The 21,829-nt window shown below is 42.3% G+C and overlaps 1 protein-coding gene across 3 annotated transcripts in view; it reads left to right on the top strand.

Moving 5' to 3' along the window:
• Nucleotides 1-11,357: 11,357 nt before the first annotated feature.
• Nucleotides 11,358-21,829, top strand: part of RRN3 (RRN3 homolog, RNA polymerase I transcription factor) — a 34,884-nt gene continuing 24,412 nt past the window's right edge. Inside the window, exons 1-6 of one of the 3 annotated variants that reach the window (XM_021086180.2) lie at nt 11,358-11,495; nt 13,269-13,323; nt 14,216-14,272; nt 20,628-20,717; nt 20,832-20,961; nt 21,652-21,711. In XM_021086180.2, coding sequence (XP_020941839.1) covers nt 11,407-11,495; nt 13,269-13,323; nt 14,216-14,272; nt 20,628-20,717; nt 20,832-20,961; nt 21,652-21,711 — 481 coding nt within the window. In that variant the 5' untranslated portion in view covers nt 11,358-11,406. Of the gene's footprint in view, nt 11,496-13,217; nt 13,324-14,215; nt 14,273-20,241; nt 20,718-20,831; nt 20,962-21,651; nt 21,712-21,829 lie in introns of all 3 variants that reach the window. The other 2 variants (XM_021086179.2, XM_085017516.1) reach the window with 2 other exon arrangements.

Below are 21,829 nucleotides of genomic sequence, written 5' to 3'. Positions count from 1 at the left end.
TCCCAAGGGGACCCTATACTTTAGAATCCTGTGTCGGCATACATGCCTGTCTGGCTTTGCCATGGATAATCATTCCTTGGCTTGTTGTGTTTTGCACATAACGCCAAGTATGCCTTCTGCAGAGTTCAGAAGTTTAAGGGTCTCCAACATCTCTCCCCTTTTTATGTAATTGTTGTACAAGAATGGTCATGGTAATTTTTGATTGCAGTGCTTTCATTTGGCTTCTATTGATCAATCAGATTCTGCAGACTGCACAAAAAAGTACAAATGTATCTATGATTAGAAGAGTAGAGGGAGTTCCCATCGTGGTGCAGTGGTTAACGAATCCGACTAGGAACCATGAGGTTGCAGGTTCGGTCCTTGCCCTTGCTCAGTGGGTTAACGATCCGGCGTTGCTGTGAGCTGTGGTGTAAGTTGCAGACACGGCTCGGATCCCGCGTTTCTGTGGCTCTGGCGTAAGCCGGTACTACAGCTCCGATTCGACCCCTAGCCTGGGAACCTCCATATGCCGTGAGAGTGGCCCAAGAAATAGCAAAAAAAAAAAAAAGACAAAAAAAAAAAAAAAAAAAAAAAAAGCAAGAGTAGGAGTTCCCGCTGTGGTGCTGACTCATGTACTGATTCATGTAGCTGTGTTTTGATGTTTGACTGCCGTGTAATGTTCTCATAATTTAAAAAAAATCGAAGAAGTTCTTTTCTTGGCACAGCAGAAATGAATCCGACTAGGAACCGTGAGGTTGCAGGTTCGATCCCTGGCCTCACTCAGTGGGTTAAGGATCCAGCGTTGCCGTGAGCTGAGGTGTAGGTCACAGATGTGGCTCAGATCTGGCATTGCTGTGGCTGTGGTGTAGGCCAGCGGCTACAGCTCCGATTCGACCGCTAGCCTGAGAACCTCCATATGCTACAGCTGTGGCGCTAAAAAACAAAAGCCAAAAAAAAAAAAAATAGTAATGAAAGTAATATTAGGATTTTTAAACCTGGTATGAGGATTAAAAGCCTGAAATCCGGCAAAGATGCTGTCAATAAGTTGATCCCTATAAGTGTCTAGGTGCATAGAGCTACATTGTTGAATATCCTTTTGAAGGGCTATAATATCTAGTATAGCATCGTGGCATCCCCAGGCTCCCAAAACATGAGCCTTAGTTTTTTTTCCCAATTATACAGACTGCTATTATATTTAAAAGGAATTATAAGTAATAACATTATAATGACAAGGTAGCCTTAATTGTGTGTGAATACTACCTAATTCCTTGCCCATCCAAAAAAATTCATCTTTTAGCCTATTCAATTCATCTTGAAAGGCTAAATCCTTTTTTTTTTTTTTTTTTTTTTTTTTTGTCTTTTTGCCTTTTATTGAGCCATATGGAGGATCCCAGGCTAGGGGTCTAATCGGAGCTGTAGCCACTGGCCTACACCAGAGTCACAGCAACACGGGATCTGAGCCAGGTCTGTGACCCACACCACAGCTCACGGCAACGAAAGATCCTTAACCCACTGAGCAAGGCCAGGGATCAAACCTGCAACCTCATGGTTCTTGTCGGATTCGTTAACCACTGCACCATGACGGGAACTCCAAGGCTAAATCATTTGAAATTTGATCATGCCACAATTGTGAGGAGTTTCAGACCAGATTGTTCACAGAGGTATGAGTTTGAATTTCCTGAGACAGGGCTACAGCAGATATAGCTACCGATGTAATAATACCAATGGTAGTAAATATGGCCCCATAATTAATCCAATCATACATTTTCCCCAAAAAAGAATCTTTTGAAATATATTATGTAATATAAGCAAGGTGGGGTATTGTTCCCAAGGTTCAGTAAGATACATAGGTATCCAGGTCATGGGGGGTTGATACATGGTCATAATGAATTGATTTTTATTAGTCCTATCAATGCAGTGATGTAAATAGCAATTCGTGCATAGGATATGATAGACCTGAGAACTACAGTTGAAGAAAACATGTAAATTATTCCCTACCATAAGTACATAAGGAGCAAAAACAGAAGTCTGAATCCAACTAGATTGATTAAAAGCGATGGAGGTCCCATCGTGGCTCAGCGATTAACGAATCTGACTAGGAACCATGAGGTTGTGGGTTCGATCCCTGGCCTCGCTCAGTGGGTTAAGGATCTTTCGCTGTTGTGAGCTGTGGTGTAGGTCGCAAACATAGCTCGGATCCCAGGTTGCTGTGGCTCTGGCATTGGCTGGCGGCTATAGCTCTGATTAGACCCCTAGCCTGGGAACATCCATATGCCATGGGTATGGCCCTAGAAAAGACAATAGAGATTAAAAAAAAAAAAAGTACTAATCACTGTAAAAGTTTTTGCTTAGTTACTATATGTATAATTAAAATTCCATAAGGATACTCTTTGTAGGGCCGCTACTATTTTCCACTGAGTATCCTGCAAAGGCCTTTTTCCCATTCTTAGCTGGGGGCCATCTAATCTCCCAGGATGCCAATATATTGTGAAGAGGACATCACTTGGAATCCACCCTTATCTTGTTTGTGTACTTTGAGAGTTAGGTTATTATCAGATCTTAGTTCTTCAATTGGTCCCCAATTCATAATGGCATAATTTTTTATGATGATTTTTATTTTTTTCCATTATAGCTGATTTACAGAGTTCTGTCAATTTTCTACTGCACAGCGAGGTGACCCAGTCACACATACATGTATACATTGTTTTTTCTCACATTATTGTGCTGCATCACAAGTGATCAGACATAGTTCCCAGTGCTACACAACAGGATCTCATTGCCTGTCCATTCCAAAGGCAATAGTTTGCATCTATTAATCCCAAATTCCCAGTCCTGCCCAGTCCCTCCCCCTCCCCCTTGGCAACCACAAGTCTGTTGTCTCTCTCTCTCTTTCTCTCTTTTTTTTTTTTTTGTCTTTTGTCTTTTTAGGGTCACACCCACGGCATATGGAAGTTCCCAGGCTAGGGGACTAATTGGAGCTGTAGCCACCAGCCTACACCAGAACCACAGCAACACCAGATCCAGATCCGAGCCGTGTCTGCAACCTACACCACAGCTCATGGCAATGCTGGATCCTTAACTTACTGAGCGAGGCCAGGGATCCAACCCAAAATCTCATGGTTCCCGGTCAGATTCGCTTCCACTGCGCCACAACGGGAACTCCACAAGTCTGTTCTCCATGATTTTCTTTTCTGTGGAAAGGTCCATTTGTGCCATAGATCCCAGATATGAGTGAAATCATATGGTATTTGTCTTTCTCTTTCTGACTGACTTCACTTAGTATGAGAGTCTTTAGTTCCATCGATGTTGCTGCAAATGGCATTATTTTCTTCTTTTTTATGGCTGAGTAGTATTCCATTGTGTATATACCACATCTTCTTAATCCATTCATCTGTTGATGGACATTTAGGTTGTTTCCATGTCTTGGCTATTGTGAAGAGTGCTGCAATGACCATGCGGGTGCATGTCTCTTTTTCAAGGAAAGTTTTGTTCAGATATATGCCTGAGTGGGATTGCTGGGTCATGTGGTAGTTCTATGTATAGTTTTCTAAGGTACCTGCATACAGTTTTCCATAGTGGTTGTACCAGTTTACATTCCCACCAACAGTGCAGGAGGGTTCCCTTTTCTTCACACCCTCTCCAGCATTTGTTATTTGTGGACTTGTTAATGATGGCCATTCTCGTGATAGCTTTGATTTGCATTTCTCTAATAATCAGTGATGTTGAGCATTTTTTCATGTGCTTGTTGGCCATCTGTATATCTTCTTTGGAGAAATGTCTGTTCAGGTCTTTAGTCCATTTTTCCATTAGGTTGTTGGCTTTTTTGCTGTTGAGTTGTATAAGTTGTTTGTATATTTTAGAGATTAAGCCCTTGTCATTTACATTGTTTGAAACTATTTTCTCCCTCTCCCATTCTATAGTTTGTCATTTTGGGGTTTTTTTAAATATATAGTTTCCTTTGCTGTGCAAAAGCTCATCAGTTTGATTAGGTCCCATTGGTTTATTTTTGCTTTTATTTCTATTGCTTTGGGAGACTGACCTGAGAAAACATTTGTAAGGTTGATATAAGAGAATGTTTTGCCTATGTTCTCTTCTAAGAGTTTGATGGTATCTTGTCTTACATTTAAGTCTTTGAGCCATTTCGAGTTTATTTTTGTGCATGGTGTGAGGGTGTGTTCCAGTTTCATTGATTTACATGTGGCTGTCCAGTTTTCCCAGCACCACTTGCTGAAGAGACTTTTTTTTTTTTTTTTTTTTGGTCTTTTTGCCATTTTCTTGGGCTGCTTTCACAGCATATGGAGGTTCCCAGGCTAGGGGTCTAATCGGAGTTGTAGCCACCAGCCTATGCCAGAGCCACAGCAACTCGGGATCCGTGCCGCGCCTGCAACCTACACCACAGCTCACGGCAACACCGGATCGTAACCCACTGAGCAAGGCCAGGGATCGAACCTGCAACCCCATGGTTCCTAGTCGGATTCGTTAACCACTGTGTCACGACGGGAACTCCTTTTTTCCTTTTTTTTTTTTTTTTTTTTTTTTTTTTTTTTGAAGAGACTGTCTTTTTCCCATTTGATATTCTTGCCTCCTTTGTTGAAGATTAATTGACCATAGGTGTCTGGGGTTGTTTTTGGGTTCTCTATTCTGTTCCATTGGTCTGTACGTTTGTTTTGGTACCAGTAGCACACTGTCTTGATGACTGTGGCTTTGTAATATTGCCTGAAGTCTGGAGAGTTATGCCTCCTGCTTGGTTTTTGTTCCTCTGCATTGCTTTGGCAATTCTACTGCTACTTTGCTGAATTTGTTGATCAGGTCAAGTAGTTTTGGGGTTGAGTCCTTAGGGTTTTCCATATATAGTATCATGTCACCTGCATACAGTGACAGTTTTACCTCTTCTCTACCTTTTATTTCTTTTGTTTGTCAGTGGTGAGAGTGGGCATCCTTGTCTTGTTCCAGATTTTAATGGGAAGGCTTTCAGCTTTTCTCCATTGAGTATTATATTTGCTCTGGGTTTGTCATAAATGCCTTTTGTTATGTTAAGGTATGTTCCCTCCATATCCACTTTGGTAGAGTTTTGATCATGAATGGATGTTGGACTTTGTCAAATGCTTTTTCTGCATCTATTGAGATGATCATGTGGTTTCTGATTTTTATTTTGTTAATGTGGTTTATGACATTGATCGATTTACATCAGTTGAACCATCTTTGAGAACCTGGGATGAATCCCACTTTGTTGTGATGTAAGCTCTTTTTATATGTTGTTGGATTCGGTTGGTTAAAATTTTGTTGAGAATTTTTGCATCTCTATTCCTCAGAGATATTGGCCTATAGTTTTCTTTTTTTTTTTTTGTGGTATCTTTGATTTTGGTATTAGGGTGATAGTGACATCATAGAATGTCTTTGGGAATGTTCCTTTTTCTTCAACCTTTTGGAAAAGTTTAAGGAGGATGGGTGTAATTTCCCCTCTGTATGTTTGGTAGAATTTTCCTGTGAAGTCATCTGGTCCTGGACTTTTATTTGTAGGGAGTGTTTTTTATGACATATTCAATTTCATTTCTAGTGATCAGTCTTTTCAGTTGATCTACTTCTTTTTGATTCAGTTTTGGCAGTCTATAAGTTTCTAGAAAGTTGTCCATTTCTTCCAGGTTGTCATATTTGTTGGCATGCAATTGTTCATAGTATTCTCTTATGGTTGGACCACGTAACTCTAGCCATATAGCGCCAGATGGCACATTCTCAAGCAGCTGATATTTTAATTAGACGATTGGCATGTGAAAATGCATATAAAGATTGTAGGAGGGCAATGGCCCCTGTAAAAAATTCAGGGAAGATCTCTGGCTTTATTAAGGCATGTCAAGTTACAGAGAGTACAGATCATACTCAAGCAATGCTTGCTACAGCATTAAAAGAAATGTAATTTAAATCCGGACTTCCTTGTAACTGACACGTTTTACACAGAAGTACCTTATCCATGGTGAAAACTTTGAAATGGGAAATATGAGGTCTCTGTGGTATAGGCCAGCAGCTGTAGCTCCAATTCAATCCCTAGACTGGGAACCTCCAGATGTTGCAGGTTCCACCCTAAAAAGCAGAAACAAACAAAGAAACAAAAAAACAACTAAACAAACAAAATAAAATAGTAAACTAGTCAGAGACTTTTGGTGCTTTAATACTGAATTACTACTAGAAGTAAAAGTTTCCTTTTTTGTTCTCTAGTTGTCTTGAATGTTTTGTGTCTTCAGTTGGAATAAAAGTTTACTATGGCCATGCTTTATACCAGTGGTTCTTAATTTTGGCAATATCATCCCCCAGGGCATCTGGCAATGTCTGGACACTTTTGCTTGTCACAATGGGGATAGTAAGGGAATGCTACTATCACCTAGTGGCTGGAGGCCAGAGATGCTGCTAAACATCCTGCAGCGCATGGGACAGCCTCCTCCTCTCCCTCTGAACCAAAATATCAACAGTGTCAAGGTTGAGAAGCTCTACTTTATACTATTCTGGGACAAGGAGGCTCTAAATTAATAGTCTTGGAATATATTTATATTATTGGTTAATAATATATTAAATGAATCAGTTATATTATATATATATTACATTACATATATATGTATTTTATTATTCATAATTATATATATTATATATATTGGTTAATAATACATTAAATGAACCAATATTATATATGTTACATTACATATATATGTATTTTATTATTCATAATTACATGCATTGTGTGTAAATATAACATACAACAGATTAATTAGTAAATATATACATTATTATAATATACATTAATGATAGATATTAAAGATATACAGTTGAGGATCTCCCTGGTGGCTCAGCAGATTAAGGATCCAGCATTGTCACTTCTGTGGCCTGGGTTGCTGCTGTGGTGCAGGTTTGATCCCTGGGCCAGGAATTCACACATGCCACAGGCATGGCCAAAAAAAAAAAATATACACACACACACACACACACACACACACACACACATACACATACATATACATATATATACACACACACAGTTAAGATCTTGCATTAATGAATGGATTTTTTATAACAATAATTGATTTACAAAGTAAATGTTGACTCTTTTTGGAAAGGGGAAAGGAGCAAATGGTGTATCTATTATTGGCTTTGCTTTTGGGAAATTTGTCATTTGGATCTTCCCTGCCATTCAGCCATTTGAAAAACATTTATGGAGCATTAATAGTTACTCTTTCAAATATAGTAAAGATTCATTGGAATCCATTTGGTAAAATATGTCCTCACCTCTATAGATTAGGTTAGAGGATGGTGCCTGACTCAAATTTGGCCAGTGGGACATTCTTCTCTGGCGCTTTAAGATATCTTGTCTCCTTAGAACAAATTCTCCTTTTCTGCTTAAACTAGCTTGAGATAGTTTCTGTTACTTTCAAGCCAAGAGGATTTAACCAACTGAACTACTCTAGGGATGATTTTTAAATTATCTCCAGGGAAATATTGCTCTTTTGAAAAACAGTTTAATGGGTCTGCTGGGTATATGAAAGCAAAATTTCATTCTGGAATGAAGTTCACAATTATTATGAACTGTAATGCACAGTGATATAAAAGAATGACCACTTTGGGGGCAAGCCTGCCTTTTTGCGAGTGGCATGTTGATTTTTTTTTCCTTTTTGGAGGAGGGGGATCTTTATTCATTTTTATTAGAGTTGGAGACTGAAAGATACCAGTGTCTGTGGAAGGCAAGACTGGATAAAGGAGGCTTTTATCCTGGCAAACCGAGTTGGTCCACAGAACAGAGTGACTGAGTAGAGGATCCCCAAAGAATATGAATGAACATGACCAAAGAACTCCAACAGCAGATTATGCTATTTCTTTTTTGGCTTGCATTGTTTGGTTTTGCTTTGCTTTTTAAGGTGGCACCCACAGCATGGGTGCCAGGCTAGGGATCAAATCTGAGCTGCAGGTGACAGTCTACACCACAGCCACAGCAACCTGGGATCCCAGTCATATCCCTGACCTACACCACATGGCAACGCCAGATCCTTACCCCACTGAGAGATGCCAGGGATTGAACCCACATCCTCATGGATACTAGTCGGGTTTGTAACCTCCTGAGCCACAACGGGAACTCCCAGTTTTAAGATTTGTCTTGTCTTGTGCCCAGGTGTCACTGAAAAAAATTGTAACATGGAAGCCTTGATTAACTGTGCTTTGTGAAAGTAAGGAAGGAGCTGTGCTCGAGCTTAAGAAGAAGGTGTTGCTGGGAGGGTATATTGGCACAACCACTTTGGAAAGCTCTTTGTATCTTGTATATCTTTCAAGCTGACAACTCCGCCCTAGAAAAATTCTTGCACTTATGAATAAGGAAACTATATAAGAATATTTATAGCAATGTACATAACCATGGGAGGGAGAGGAAAAGTAAACAATTTAAATGTTGGAGATAGGAAAACAGATTTATAAATCATAGGACACTGAAGTTTCCTGGTGGCTCAGCAGGTTAAAGATCTGGTGTTGTCACTGGCGTGGCTCGCGTTGCTGCTGTGGTGTGGGTTCTATTCTCGGCCCCAGAACTTCTGGAGGACGTGGTCAAGGCCCCTGACCCCAAATCATAGTATATTCACATAATGAAATGCTATATGGCAGGGAAAACACAGTGACATACAACAGGCTTGGATTCTAGAAGCATAATCCTGATTGAAAAGAAGTAGCAGGAGTTCCCATTTCGGCTCAGTGGTTAAGAATGCAACTAGTGTCCATGAGGATGTGGGTTTGATCCCTGGCCTTGCTTAGTGTGTTAATGATCCGGTGTTGCCACGTGCTGTGGTATAGGTCTCAGATGCGGCTCAGATCTGGCATTGCTGTGGCTGTGGTATAAGCTGGCAGCTGCAGCTCCAAGTCTATCCCTAGCCTGGGAACTTCCATATGCTGCAGGTGTGGCCATAAAAAGAAAAAATAAAACAAAGGGGAAAGTATTTCAAAAAAAAAAAAAAAGGAAAGAAAAGAAGCAGCACTATAATACAGCATGGAAATATTGTTATCATTGAAAGAAAAGTAAAAGTAAATAGCATATTGGTTTTTGGGTTTTTTTGTCTTTTTCTTTTTAGAGCCGCACCCGCAGCATATAGAGGTTCCCAGGCTAGGGGTCAAATCAGAGCTACAGCTGCTGGTCTACACCACAGCCACAGCGATGCCGGATCCAAGCCCAACACTGGGTTATTAACCCACTGAGTAAGGCCAGGGATTGAACCTGTGTAATCATGGATACTAGTCTCCTTCATTAACCACTGAGCCATGACGGGAACTCCATAAATAGCATATTGTTTGGGGATATATATGGCTAACTGCATAAAGAAAAGTTGAAATGGGAGTGCCTGTTGTGGCGCAGTGGTTAAAGAATCTGAGTAGGAACCATGCAGTTGAGGGTTCAATCCCTGGCCTTGCTCAGTGGGTTAAGGATCTGGAATTGCCATGAGCTATGGTGTAGGTCAGCAACTACAGCTCTGATTGGACCCCTAGCCTGGGCACCTCCATATGCCGCGAGTTCAGCCCTAAAAAGACAAAAAAAAAAAAAAAAGAAAGAAAAGAAAAAAAAAGTTGAAATTATTAAGATCAGGTTAGTGATTACCTGGAGAAGAAGCAGGGACAAAATGGGATCTGTGAGGACCACACAAGAAGTGTCAGTAATACTGGTTGTCTCATAAATTGGGTGTACACTCGCAGGTGTTCACTTTACTCTGTTTTTGTTTTTGTTTTTCAGCCACATCTGCAGCATATGTAAGTTCCCTAGCCAAGGATGCAATCTAAGCCACAACTGTGACCTACACCACAGCTGCAGTAACTCTGCATCCTTAACCTACTGCACAACAGGGGGAACTCTCTACTGTGGTGGTTTTTTGTTTTTTGTTTTTGTTTGTTTGTTTTTTGTCTTTTTGCCTTTCCTAGGGTCGCTCCTGCTGCATATGGAGTTTCATGGGCTAGGGGGTCTCATCGGAGCTGTAGCCACCGGCCTACGTCAGAACCACAACAATTCGGGATCCGAGCCGCACCTGTGACCTACACCACAACTCATGGCAATGCCAGATCCTTAACCCACTGAGCAAGGGCAGGGATTGAACTTGCAACCTCATGGTTTCTAGTCGGATTAACATACATTCTTTTGTACATATAAGACTTTTTTAAAAATAAAAGATTAAAGTAATTGTCAAATTGCTGGAGAGTACAGTTAAACTACTGACTGAGAGTGCAAAGAACTGTGAGGTTTTTCGTTTGTTTGTTTTCCCCTCTGCTTTGGGGGCGGAGGAGAGCGAGTCCCACTTAAACAGCTCTCTTGAACATCTCTGTGAGCAGGGTGCAATTTCCTCTGCTCTTGGGACGTTGATGACTTCTGCCCAGTGTTTCGCAGGAATTCTATAAAGTAGTGAGGGAAGAAATGGTTGGGGACAGCCAAAAGACAGTTACTGATTTTAGTTTATTCAATAATGTTTATTTTTTTCCACCATAGATATTTAGTCACTGATTTTACACCTTTGCAAAAACAGAACAGCGCTTTACATTTAACAAATTGCTGTAGCTGGTTTAATGTCCTTTTGATATAATTCTATACAGTTTCCAAAGGTTGCAACATTTTTCCTTCTTAGAAACTGAGAGGGGAGGACTAAGGGGAGGGGCAGTCCATCTTTCCTTCTGCCTCCTTCTCACCCACCCTTCTTTGGCACCTGCTGTTCCCTATGCCTGTAAGACCCTTTCCTGCTTTTATGGTCTGGCCAACTCCGTGCCTCCTTTAAAAATTTAAGTTCAAGGGCTAATGTCTTTTGGAAACTGTCTCCTCTCACTCTTTGATTTCTCATCCCAGCATCACGATAAGCTCTGAGGTATAGGGGTAAGCCGCTTCGTCAAGCCTGTCTCCGCGAGGATAAGATTAGTTTGGGCGTCTGTGAGGGTAGCCAGCAGGTACCGGGAAGCAGCTTCCTGTGGATCGAGCCGACTCGTTCCAACCCTGGACGGCACCATCTCTTTGCGGGTTTGAGTTAATCACGGGTCCTTGGGTTCTTCAGTTTGACTGACGGATGTTTTGACTCCAAAAGCTTAATACCTAGCCACGGCTTAGCACTTGCCGGTGTCCCCGCCCCTTCTCTGGGACCCTGGAGGCTGGATTGTGCCGCCCTACGAATCCCTCCCCTACTTGTACAGGAGGCGCCCTCAGCGCAACACCTCGCTAGGCAGAGAAAGTCCTCCAGGCAGAAGGAGGGGCCCGATGCAGGGCTTGGAGGAGACCGCATTGGTGGCGCTCTAGCTCGCCGAGCTCACTCAGCGCTCCCCAGTTGCGGTTCCTGATTGGCTGACGGCCGCAGCTCTCACGCGAGTCTTCCTGGACGGAGGCGGTCTTAGAAGAAACAAGACTTCCGGCGCAGGTTGCAATCGTCGCGCTTGTCCGGCCCGATGGCGGCCCCGCTGCTTCACACGCGGTTTCCCGGAGATGCTGCCACCTCGGCCTCCGCAGTCAAGACCTTGGGCGCGTCTAGAACAGGGTGAGAATCCGGGGCGCTTGCTCTTACGCGTCTGGGACCAAAGCCTAGGACCGGGATTAGGGGAGCAATCCGAAGGGTCCGAAAAGGAGTGGGGGGTGGGAACAGAGGGAACAGGGTCAGTTCAGTTTCTCAATAGGGAGCCCATGTCCCTTAGGTGGGTAATAAAGGTGGGAGAGGGGCTGGAAATATGAACTTATTTTCTGTTCCAGAGTTCCTTTTGCTCCTCCCTGGACTCCCTCTTACTGGGCTCGCTCAATAGCGTCCCAGGCCTGGGTACGGCATTCTACCCTTTTACTCGTTCCACCTGCTTCTTGGACTAGATTTTTTTTTTTTTTTTTTTTTTTTTTGGTCCGCACTTGCGACTTGTAGAAGTTCCCAGGCCAGGGATCGAACCCGTGCCATACTGTGACCTGAGCCACAGCAGTGACAGCGCCGGATCCTTAACCCGCTGAGCCAAGAGGGAACTTCCTTGGTTAGATTTAGATTTAGTCCCTGGGTTATATGGATTATCAGCTGAATGCCATCACTAATGGCATACTGCCTTTTATTTTTTTTTTAGTTTTTTTGAAATTTTTAATTTAATTTTATTTTTTGTCTTTTTTAGGGCCGCACCCACAGCATATGGAGGTTCCCAGTCTAGAGGTCGAATTAGAGCTGCAGCCTCTGGCCTATGCCACAGCCACAGCCATGTCAGATCTGAGCCGCATCTGCGGTCTAGAACTCTCTGCAATGCTGGATCCTTAACCCACTGAGTTAAGGAGGCCAGGGATCAGCCTGCGTCATCATGCATACTAGTCAGATTCGTTTTGGTTGAGCAGCAATGGGAACCCCTGAAATTTGTTTTGACACACTTTTGTTTAACAGTGTTTATCCTAGTCAACTTTTAAAGTCCCTGATCCTGGTGAAACACTGTGGGGTTTAACTTTGAGAGTCACTAGCAAGATACTATGTTTTTCACTAATCTACTGTGTTTAAAAGAAACAAACTTACATTCGGCATAGCATCATTCATGATATTTCTTAAGTGCCTGCTTTCTGTATTAGACATGGGGGATCGTAGTCAATCAAAAGAGACAGTGTCCCTGCTCTCAGCAGAGCTTACAGTGTGAGGAAGGGAAGACAAAAAATAAATGAACAGGATGATTTCAGATACTGGAAACTTCTGTGAAGAAATAAAACAGGATGATGGTAGGGGAGAAAGAAAGGATGAGTACTTTAGAATTCTGATGGGGAAGCCCTCTCTGACATTTGAGCTTCAACTTGAGTGAAGACAGGGGTCCCACCAGGTTCATATCTGGAAAATGAGTGTCTCTGATAGAAGTAATGATAAGTAAAATGGTAATCTGCTTGGTGAGTTTGAAGAACAGAAAAGACTCTGGCTGCAGTAAGTGTTTGGAGATGAAGTTAGAGAGGTAGGCAGGGGCCAGATTAATGTTGGACCTCAAAGCCCCCAGTAAAGAGTGTAGACTTTTTATTCTGAGTGAAGTAGGAAACCTTTGGAGAATTTAAGCAGGAGAGTTGGATAGCTTGATCTGTCTTTTTGAAAGATCTTTAGATCACTGAATGAGGAATTGTTGGGGGACTCAAGGAGAGGCACGGAGGCCAGTTAGGGGACTTCAGCAGTAGTCCCCCCGGATGATGATGGTCCAGTAAATGTTGGTTATTATATATTTTATTGTTCCCTGTCAAGCACTTTAATGGCTTGATAATCTTCATTCTATAGGCTTTCAGATATGCTTGCACTAGAGAATGATTTCTTCATTTCTCCCCCAAGAAAAACCGTTCGGTTTGGTGGAACTGTGACAGAAGTGTTGCTGAAATACAAAAAGGTAAGAGGGGATAATGTGAGGTTTGGTGAGTTTTTTCCTCACCTTTATTGAATTAAAATTGACATATTGAGGTTTTATTTTTGCTAGTCAGATTACAGCTATAGCTATAATCTGATAGACAGGACAGATAAGATGAATTTGATATCAATATTGAAATCAGATATTTCACAGCAGCTTGGTGCTGTCAGCTCAGAGAGTAGTAACCCCTTTGCTGTTACAGATCTTTAAATGCTTTCTTTGTATAGTATCTTTTTAAAACTTTGGCAAGAGGTAGAATTAAAAAATCATTAGATCAGGGCATTTTATTTCTTAAGGAGTTACCTAAGCATTGCTTTGGGCCACAAACCAGCTTTGTTGATGAGGGTTTTGGTTTTGGTTTGTTTTTGCATCAGTTTAGAAGTGATTCTACTGTATGTCAGCAATGGAGGGAAAATAATCAGGACTATGTATTTTTATATGCAACTTGCATATATATCTCTATGTAGCATATTCACTTTCATATTTAAATGTCAGTACACAAGTACACCTAAAGATGAATTGCATTTGAGTTGTCATTTTCTTTTTTTCTAGCCCACTAGCTTCACTAACATAAGTTTTAAAATTTTCGTAGTCAGGATTTGTAATTCCAGTTGATGTATGAATGTTACAATGTTCTTTTTATATGTGTGTTTATCTTGTTAGAATCTAGGATCTTTTTTTTCCCCAATACATTTTATTGGAGAATAGTTGACTTAGAAAGTTGTGTTAGTTTCAGGTGTATGGTAAAGTAAATCACTTATACAGATACATATATCACGATGCATTTTTTTGTAATAGTTGAAAGTTCTGCTGTTGGTCTTTAACTGGAAACCCAAGCAAGCAAAAATTCATTTTTCCCCCCCATTTTATTAAGGGCGAAACAAATGACTTTGAATTGTTGAAGAACCAGCTGTTAGATCCAGAGATAAAGGTAATTAAATTTGTGTTTGATCATTAGCAAAGTCGTTGCCACTTTGTAGAGACAGTAATTGGCACTGTGTTCCTCTTTCATCCTCTGGAATTTACTCTCTGATCCTTCTTTGGTTTTTGTTTATTTATTTATTGCTTTTTAGGGCTACAGTTGCGGAATATGGAAGTTCGCAGGCTAGGGGTCGAGTTGGAGTTAGAGCTGCTCGCCTACACCACAGCCACAGCCACTTGGAATCTGAGCCATGTCTGTAGTCTCCACCACAGCTCACAGCATCTCTGGATCTTTAACCCACTGAGTGAGGCAAGGGATTGAACCCGCATCCTCATGGATCCTAGTCACATTTACTACCATTGAACCACATGGGTTTGCTACCGCTGAGCCACAACAGGAAGTCTTCTGTGATCCTTCTTTAATGGTTCTCAACCAGGGGCGGTTTTTGGTTGTCACAGCTGGGGGAAGGGAAGGGTGCTACTGGCATCTAGTGAGTGGATGACAGGAACGCTGCAGAACATCCTACAGACAATACACGTGGTGGCCCTCGATGGCAAAGAATGATCTGTCACCAGATGCCACTAACCCTGACGTTGAGAAACTCTGCTTTAATTTTTCCTTTCTAGAACCTTTCTTCAGTGCCGTATGCAATTCTCATGGTTCCCCAGTAGTAAAACAAAACAGAACAAAATAAAAACCAAAAGGTGACTTGTCTTTCAAGCTACTACTCTTTCAGCATTTTTGGAAATTGGCTCAAGTTATGTACCTGTGGTATAGTAATAACTCAATCAATCTTATTTCCCTTTTCTTCCTTTACTGCCCTGTCTTGGAAAGAGTGGTCTGTTATTGTGAGCAGTGGCAATCAGATGACCTGAGATGAAATCCCAGCTCATTGTTTCCCAGCGTTCCATCTTAGGGCAAGTTGTTTAACATTTCTGCCTCTGTTTTCCTCCTTGTAAAACCAGAGACATAGAGGAATTCTTTAAACATATAGTAAGTTTTAAGAGGATGTAATGAGGTGATAGAGAAGAAGCACTTAGGACAGCCTCTGACCCGAGGGACTTTGTAATTGTTGATTGTTACTCCTGCTGACAGTGTGCACTTTCTCATTCGTGTTTAAATCCACTGCTGTAATTACTGTGACAGAGATTATCAGTGATTTTTTTTTTTTTTTTTTTTTTTGCCTCACCCACGTCATGTGAAATTCCTGGGCCAGGAATGGAACCTGGAACTCGAGCCACTGGAACAGCAATGCTGGATCCATAACCCACTGAGCCACCAGGGAACTCCTCTCTGATTTCTTACATGCTAATTTCAGTGGAGTTTTTTTTGTGTGTGTGTGTGTGTGTGTGTGTGTGTGTGTGTCTTTTTGCTATTTCTTGGGCCGCTCCCGCGGCATATGGAAATTCCCAGGCTAGGGGTCTAATCGGAGCTATAGCCACCGGCCTATGCCAGAGCCACAGCAACGCGGGATCCGAGCTGCGTCTGCAACCTACACCACAGCTCACGGCAACGCTGGATCATTAACCCACTGAGCAAGGGCAGGGACCGAACCCGCAACCTCATGGTTCCTAGTCGGATTCGTTAACCACTGCGCCACAACGGGAACTCCTTTTTTTGTTTTTTTTTTTAATGCCCCATACTGATTCCTTTTAGTAGTTTATGCTGTTGGTTGCCAATTTCTTAATACCTTTCCTTTGGTTTCTATGATCTTCCTGTCTTCTACACCACAGCCACGGCGACATAGGATCTGAGCTGCATCTGTGGCCCACGCTGCAGCTTGCAGCAATGCCAGATCCTTAGTGAGGCCGGGGCTCAAACCCTTATCCTCATAGACAGTGTCGGGCTCTTAACCCACTGAGCCACAGTGGGAACTCCCTCTTCCTGTCTTCTTAAGCTTATCTCTAATCATTTTTTGTGACAGGTTCTTATATTTTATGCTTATTGGACTTCCAAACTTGACCCTCACTCTACAGATCCTTCCTGTGTGATCTTCTTATGCCCTTGTGGCTTTGAAATTGACCTGCGTCCTGATAAACTCCCAGATTTGTATCTGTATCTCAGATTGCTCTTGTGGGCTCCAGACTTGTTTATTAACTGCCAGCCCACAAGTGTAACAGGTGCCGCAAACTTAGCATTCTCTCTCTTCCAAACCCACTTCGCTAGCCTTCTTCATGTGTTCAAATGATTTATTGCTTACCTAGTTCTTAAGTTGGGAACCTTGGAATCCTTTTAGACTTTCTCACCCCTTGTATCCATTGATCCCTTTGGGAAAAAAAATCAAGTTTCTTGTTTTGTTGGCCTTCTCTTTTCTGGACTCTTCTAATAACCTCTTTAGTGGTGTCTAGATTCCAGTTCTTCTCTGTCTCACATATACCCTCCCCCAGATTTATCCTCAGCAGTGCAAACTGAGTCATCTAAAGTCATTGCTAAAAACTTCATCCCTACTGAGGAGTTCCCATCATGACTCAGCGGTAATGAACCCAATTAGTATCCATGAGGATGTGGGTTTGATCCCTGGTCTCACTCAGTGGGTCCAGTTTTGCCATGAACTGTGGTATAGGTCGAAGGCATGTCTCACATTCTTTCTTGCTGTGGCTGTGATGTAGGCTTTTGGCTACAGCTCCATTTTGATCCCATCCTGGGAACTTCCATATGCTGTGGGTACGGCCCTGAAAAGACAAAAAAAACAGAAAACTTCATGCTACTGAAGAGGAAATGACCAGCTTTTTAGCCTGGCCTGCAACAATTTTCAGTGTTCAGACTCACTGGTTATTTCATTCCCTGAACTTGCCACTTTTTTTTTGTCTTTATACCTTTGCCTTTTCTTTCTGTCCTCTATCCCTTTTATTTGTTGCCTGTTTGAACATGGGCCCTGGTTACATGGCCTCCCTCCCTAACAAGTTTTGAAACCAATGGCAAATTACTAAACCTTAAAGCCTCAGTGTCCCGCGCTGTAAAACAGGAACCAGTGTTAGTACCTGTCTCATGGAGTGGTTGTAATGATTAAAGGAGTTAATGTATGTTAATGTGTTAGAATAGTGCCTGGCACGTGGTTTTATATTAGTGTTTATTGTTATTACTGTAATTACAAAACTTCTCTTTGAGATCCAGCCAAAGTGTCATGTTCGATAGTGAACTGTCCCAGGTTCTGTCTTAGTACAGGGTTTGTTCATTCAGTCCCTGCCCCACGCTGCCGGCAGATCTTTCTGATGATCAGTCTGGCTTACAGGGACTTCAGCGAGTTGTCCGGCTCCTCTTTGCTCCTTAGACTTCTCTCTCGGCTGGCTGGCTTGCTTACCGTATACACCAGCCTAACTGAGCTGCTTTTGGTTTTCTGAAGACTTGCTTTTACCTTCGTAAGGGATAGCACCCCAGAGAATGAAGACTCTTTTTAAAGACAGTGCAAGTGTTACTTCCTCTTTTTTTTTTTTGCTTTTTAGGGCCACACCCATGGCATGTGGAAGTTCCCAGGCTAGGGGTCGAATCAGAGGTACAGCTGCCATCCTGTAGCCACAGCCACCAGCCATGCAGGATCCGAGCCATGTCTGCAACCTACACCACAGTTCATGGCAATGCCGGATCCTTAACCCACTGAGTGAGGTCAGGGATCAAACCTCATAGATACTAGTTGGGTTTATTACTGCTGAGCCATGAAGGGAACTCCTGTCATTTCCTCTTTAGAACCTTCTCTGACCTGTGCCTTCTTCCACAGGAACAAGGACCGCATTCTTTGTGTTCTACTGTATTTTATGTCAGCATGTCTCCTCCTTGGGGTTTTAACAGACCAAGAATCATATCAGTTGTGTGTATGTTAGTTCAGAAGAGTGTTGCAAGTAATTTATTTCCAATAATAATTCAGTACTTAAGCACCAAAGTCTCTGACTGGTTTGCTTGAAACAGTGGAGCAGTTCTGGGAGTTCCCTTTGTGGCTCAGTGGTTAACGAAGCTGACTAGGATCCTTGAGGATGCAGGTATGATCCCTGGCCTCGCTCAGTGGGTTAAGGATCCAGCATTGCCATGAGCTGTGGGGTAGGTCACAGATGAGGCTTGGACCCTACGTTGCTATGGCTGTGGCGTAGGCTGGCAGCTGTAGCTCTGATTTGACTCCTGGCCTGGGAACTTCCATATGCCGAGGGTTCGGTCCTAAAAAGGGGGCCAGGAGTTCCATTGTGGCTCAGCGTGTTCCAAACCTGACTAGCATCCATTAGGATGAGGATTTGATCCTTGACCTCATTCACTGGTTAAGGATCTGGCATTGCTGTGAGCTGTGGCGTAGGCTGGCAGCTGAAGCTCCCACTTGACCCCTAGCCTGGGAACTTTCATATGCTGTAGGTGTGGCCCTAAAAAAGCAAAAGCAAAAAAAAAAAGGTGCAGTTTAAATGTTGTCCTTATAATTTACCTAAGCTTGTTTTAGTGGAAAAGAGATCGGATAGAGCTAACTTATTTTTATTTGCACATAACTTAGCTTGTCTTTTCTGCTTCAGGCCTTGTTTTCTTTAATGATTGTGGACATTGTGACATTACTGCAGTGCAAATGAGTCGTGACTCTTTTACTGCCAGGTTAGTTAGGATTTCATCAGCAGGCCATCCATGTCATTGAGGTTTGTCACAGAGTGCATAGGAAGCTCTCACTGGTTGAGTGAAGGTGGGGAGCGCCTTCCCCCGGGGCAGGGCATTGTGGGAGAGTGGCTGGAGCACTAGTCTAGGCAAATGGGTTTGAAGCTAGTTCTTTTTTTTTTTTTTTTGTCCTTTTGCCATTTCTTGGGCTGCTCCCTGGGCATATGGAGGTTCCCAGGCTAGGGGTCTAATTGGAGCTGTAGCTGCCAGCCTATGCCAGAACCACAGCAATGCGGGATCCGAGCCGCGTCTGCAACCTACACCACAGCTCACGGCAATGCCGGATCGTTAACCCACTGAGCAAGGGCAGGGATCAAACCTGCAACCTCATGGTTCTTAGTCGGATTCGTTAACCACTGCGCCACGACGGGAACTCCTTTTTTTTTTTTTAGTCTGAAGCTAGTTCTATACTGGCTTGGTTGGGCAAATTGCTTGTTAATCTTTCTTAGCCTGTTTCCTCATTCCTGTAAAATGGGAATGACAGTAATCCCTGTGCAGCATTGTCGGGATTAGGAAGAGGTCCATATGTGCAGTGTTGATGGCTGGCACTCGGCGTCTTCTCCCTGAATGATGCTCCTTATGAGTAGCCTGTCGCTGTAGGTGCAGCGCTGTTAAGAGCCTATAACTGCAGGATCAAGACTGTTCATGGTCTCTTGTTGAAGGTACAGCACGGTATTGCTTTTGTTTTTTTATGTCTCTTTCTCCTACTTTAACCTGCATTAACCATCTTCTTTCAAAAATTAGGGGTTTTAATTTTTTTCTTGTGAATTATATATGCATGAATACAAAACTATTTTTATTAGATATATATTTTTTTTATTTAGCAGGTTTTCCCCCGCACTTAATGTATTATGGATGGCAGTTTTATTGTCTGAAAAATATGTGAAGGTGTAGTGGAGCTGTCATTTATATAGAACACATCTTAATACATTTAAACTCATTTGCAGGTTGGGTTAAGAAAAAGTTGTATTTATTGATCAACTTAGACTGAGTGTGATCAGCATGTTTGCAAGGCAGCATGAGTATAGAGGAAGTAGAGGTACCTTGTGATCTTAGAATATTTGAATCTGTTATAATTCTTCAATTTAAAAAAAGTCCCAGGTGTCAACATTTGAGGTGTTTCCTAGGGCAAACAGAAGAGACCAAAATGATGTTTTTTGGGGGGCCAAACCCTTGGCATATGGAAGTTCCCAGGCTTAGGGGTTGAATTGGAGCCACAGCTGCTGGCCTACACCACAGCAACTTGGGATCCAAGCCGAGTGTCTGTGCCCTACACCACAGCTTAAGGCACTGATGGAGGCCAGGGATCAAACCCTTGTCCTCATGGATACTAGTGGGATTTCTTTTTGTCTTTTTAGGGCCACACTCTCTTTGGCATATATGGACATTTCCAGGTTAGGGGTCAACTCAGAGCTGTAGCTGCCGGTCTGCTCCACAGCCACAGCCACTCCAGATCTGAGTCTCGTCTGCAACCTATACTGCAGCTCATGGCAACACCAGGTCCTTAACCCACTGAGCGAGGCCAAGGATTGAACCCGCGTCCTCATGGATATTAGCTGGGTTTGTTACCGCTGAACCAGGACAGGAAGTCCACAGTAAGAAATTTTTATCCCAGTTTTCACTTCAGTCCAAATTTGTGACTTTTCCCCCCTAATTTAAATATTATTCCCCAGATAGGTACCATCTTCTGTGTTGTTTTAGAGGATCTGTGATTTTGAAAGTACTTTTTTTTGTTTAACTTAAGGATGACCAGATCATTAACTGGCTGCTAGAGTTCCGTTCCTCCATCATGTACTTGACAAAAGACTTTGAGCAGCTTATTAATATTCTGTTGGTAAGTTCACTGTTAATTTCATTGACTCTTATTTTTGTAACTCAGTACTTTAAAAATAGTATATATTGTATCAGTAAAATGTTTCCGTTCTTTTTTCCTCTCTCCCACCTCTAGAGATTGAAGTGGCTGAACAGAAGTCAGACAGTGGTAGAAGAGTATTTAGCTTTCCTTGGGAATCTTGTATCTGCACAGACTGTCTTCCTGAGACCATGTCTCAGCATGATCGCCTCTCATTTTGTACCTCGTGAGTGGTTGCTCTTGGCTTGCTTTGACATTTCTTTTCTTTCTTTCTTTCTTTTTTTTTTTTTTTTTTTTTTTTTGTCTTTTGTGTTTTTAGGGCCACACCCATGGCATATGGAGTTTCCCAGGCTAGGGGTCTAATCTGAACTGTAGCTGCCGGCCTACGCCACAGCCACAGCAGTGCCAGATCCGAGACGCCTCTTTGACCTACACCACAGCTCACGGCAATGCTGGATCCTTAACCCACTGATCGAGGTCAGGGATCGAACCCACAACCTCATGGTTCCTAGTTTGATTCATTTCCGCTGCACCATGGCAGGAACTCTGAGTTTTCATTTTTTAAATATCTCTGTTACAGTGCCACTTCCCCATACATTTTGGAGATTGTACCACCACAGAAGACTCCAGGTTACATATCAGCAGCAGTTCTGATACATGTCTGTTCCCTGTAATGACCTCTGTGGAGGCATCTAGATTCATTCGTTGCTGTTATTTTTGTGGGTTGTAATTTGCTATGGTGAGCTTCTGATGCAGTCTTAGAACTCAGGGATTTTTAGTTACTTAAAATCCCTCCCTCCCAACTGTAAATTTTATTCTTGTATTAAGTTTGGATGATGGAAAGATCGCTTTATTATGTGGCTGTTGTTTGTTTAGATCATCATTAGAAGAATAACATATTTTCTTTTTTCAAAAGCCCGAGTGATCGTTAAGGATGGCGACGTAGATGTTTCGGATTCTGACGATGAAGACGATAGTAAGTACAAAGAGGATTAAAGCAAAGGCTTGGCGAATGCATGCTGAGTGATAAAGTATCTTTGCCTCTCTAGGATTTGTTCTGATAGGTAGACTGTAGCAAAAGCAACCTTTGTCTT

Source organism: Sus scrofa, chromosome 3, assembly GCF_054392235.1.
Source record: "Sus scrofa isolate SSC_HxYL_T2T_F1_AM1 chromosome 3, Sscrofa_HxYL_maternal_Yorkshire_Landrace_v2.0, whole genome shotgun sequence".
NCBI lineage: Eukaryota > Metazoa > Chordata > Mammalia > Artiodactyla > Suidae > Sus > Sus scrofa.
The sequence above is the reverse complement of the archived record's forward strand: the minus strand, read 5'-3'. Positions and strand labels throughout refer to the sequence as shown.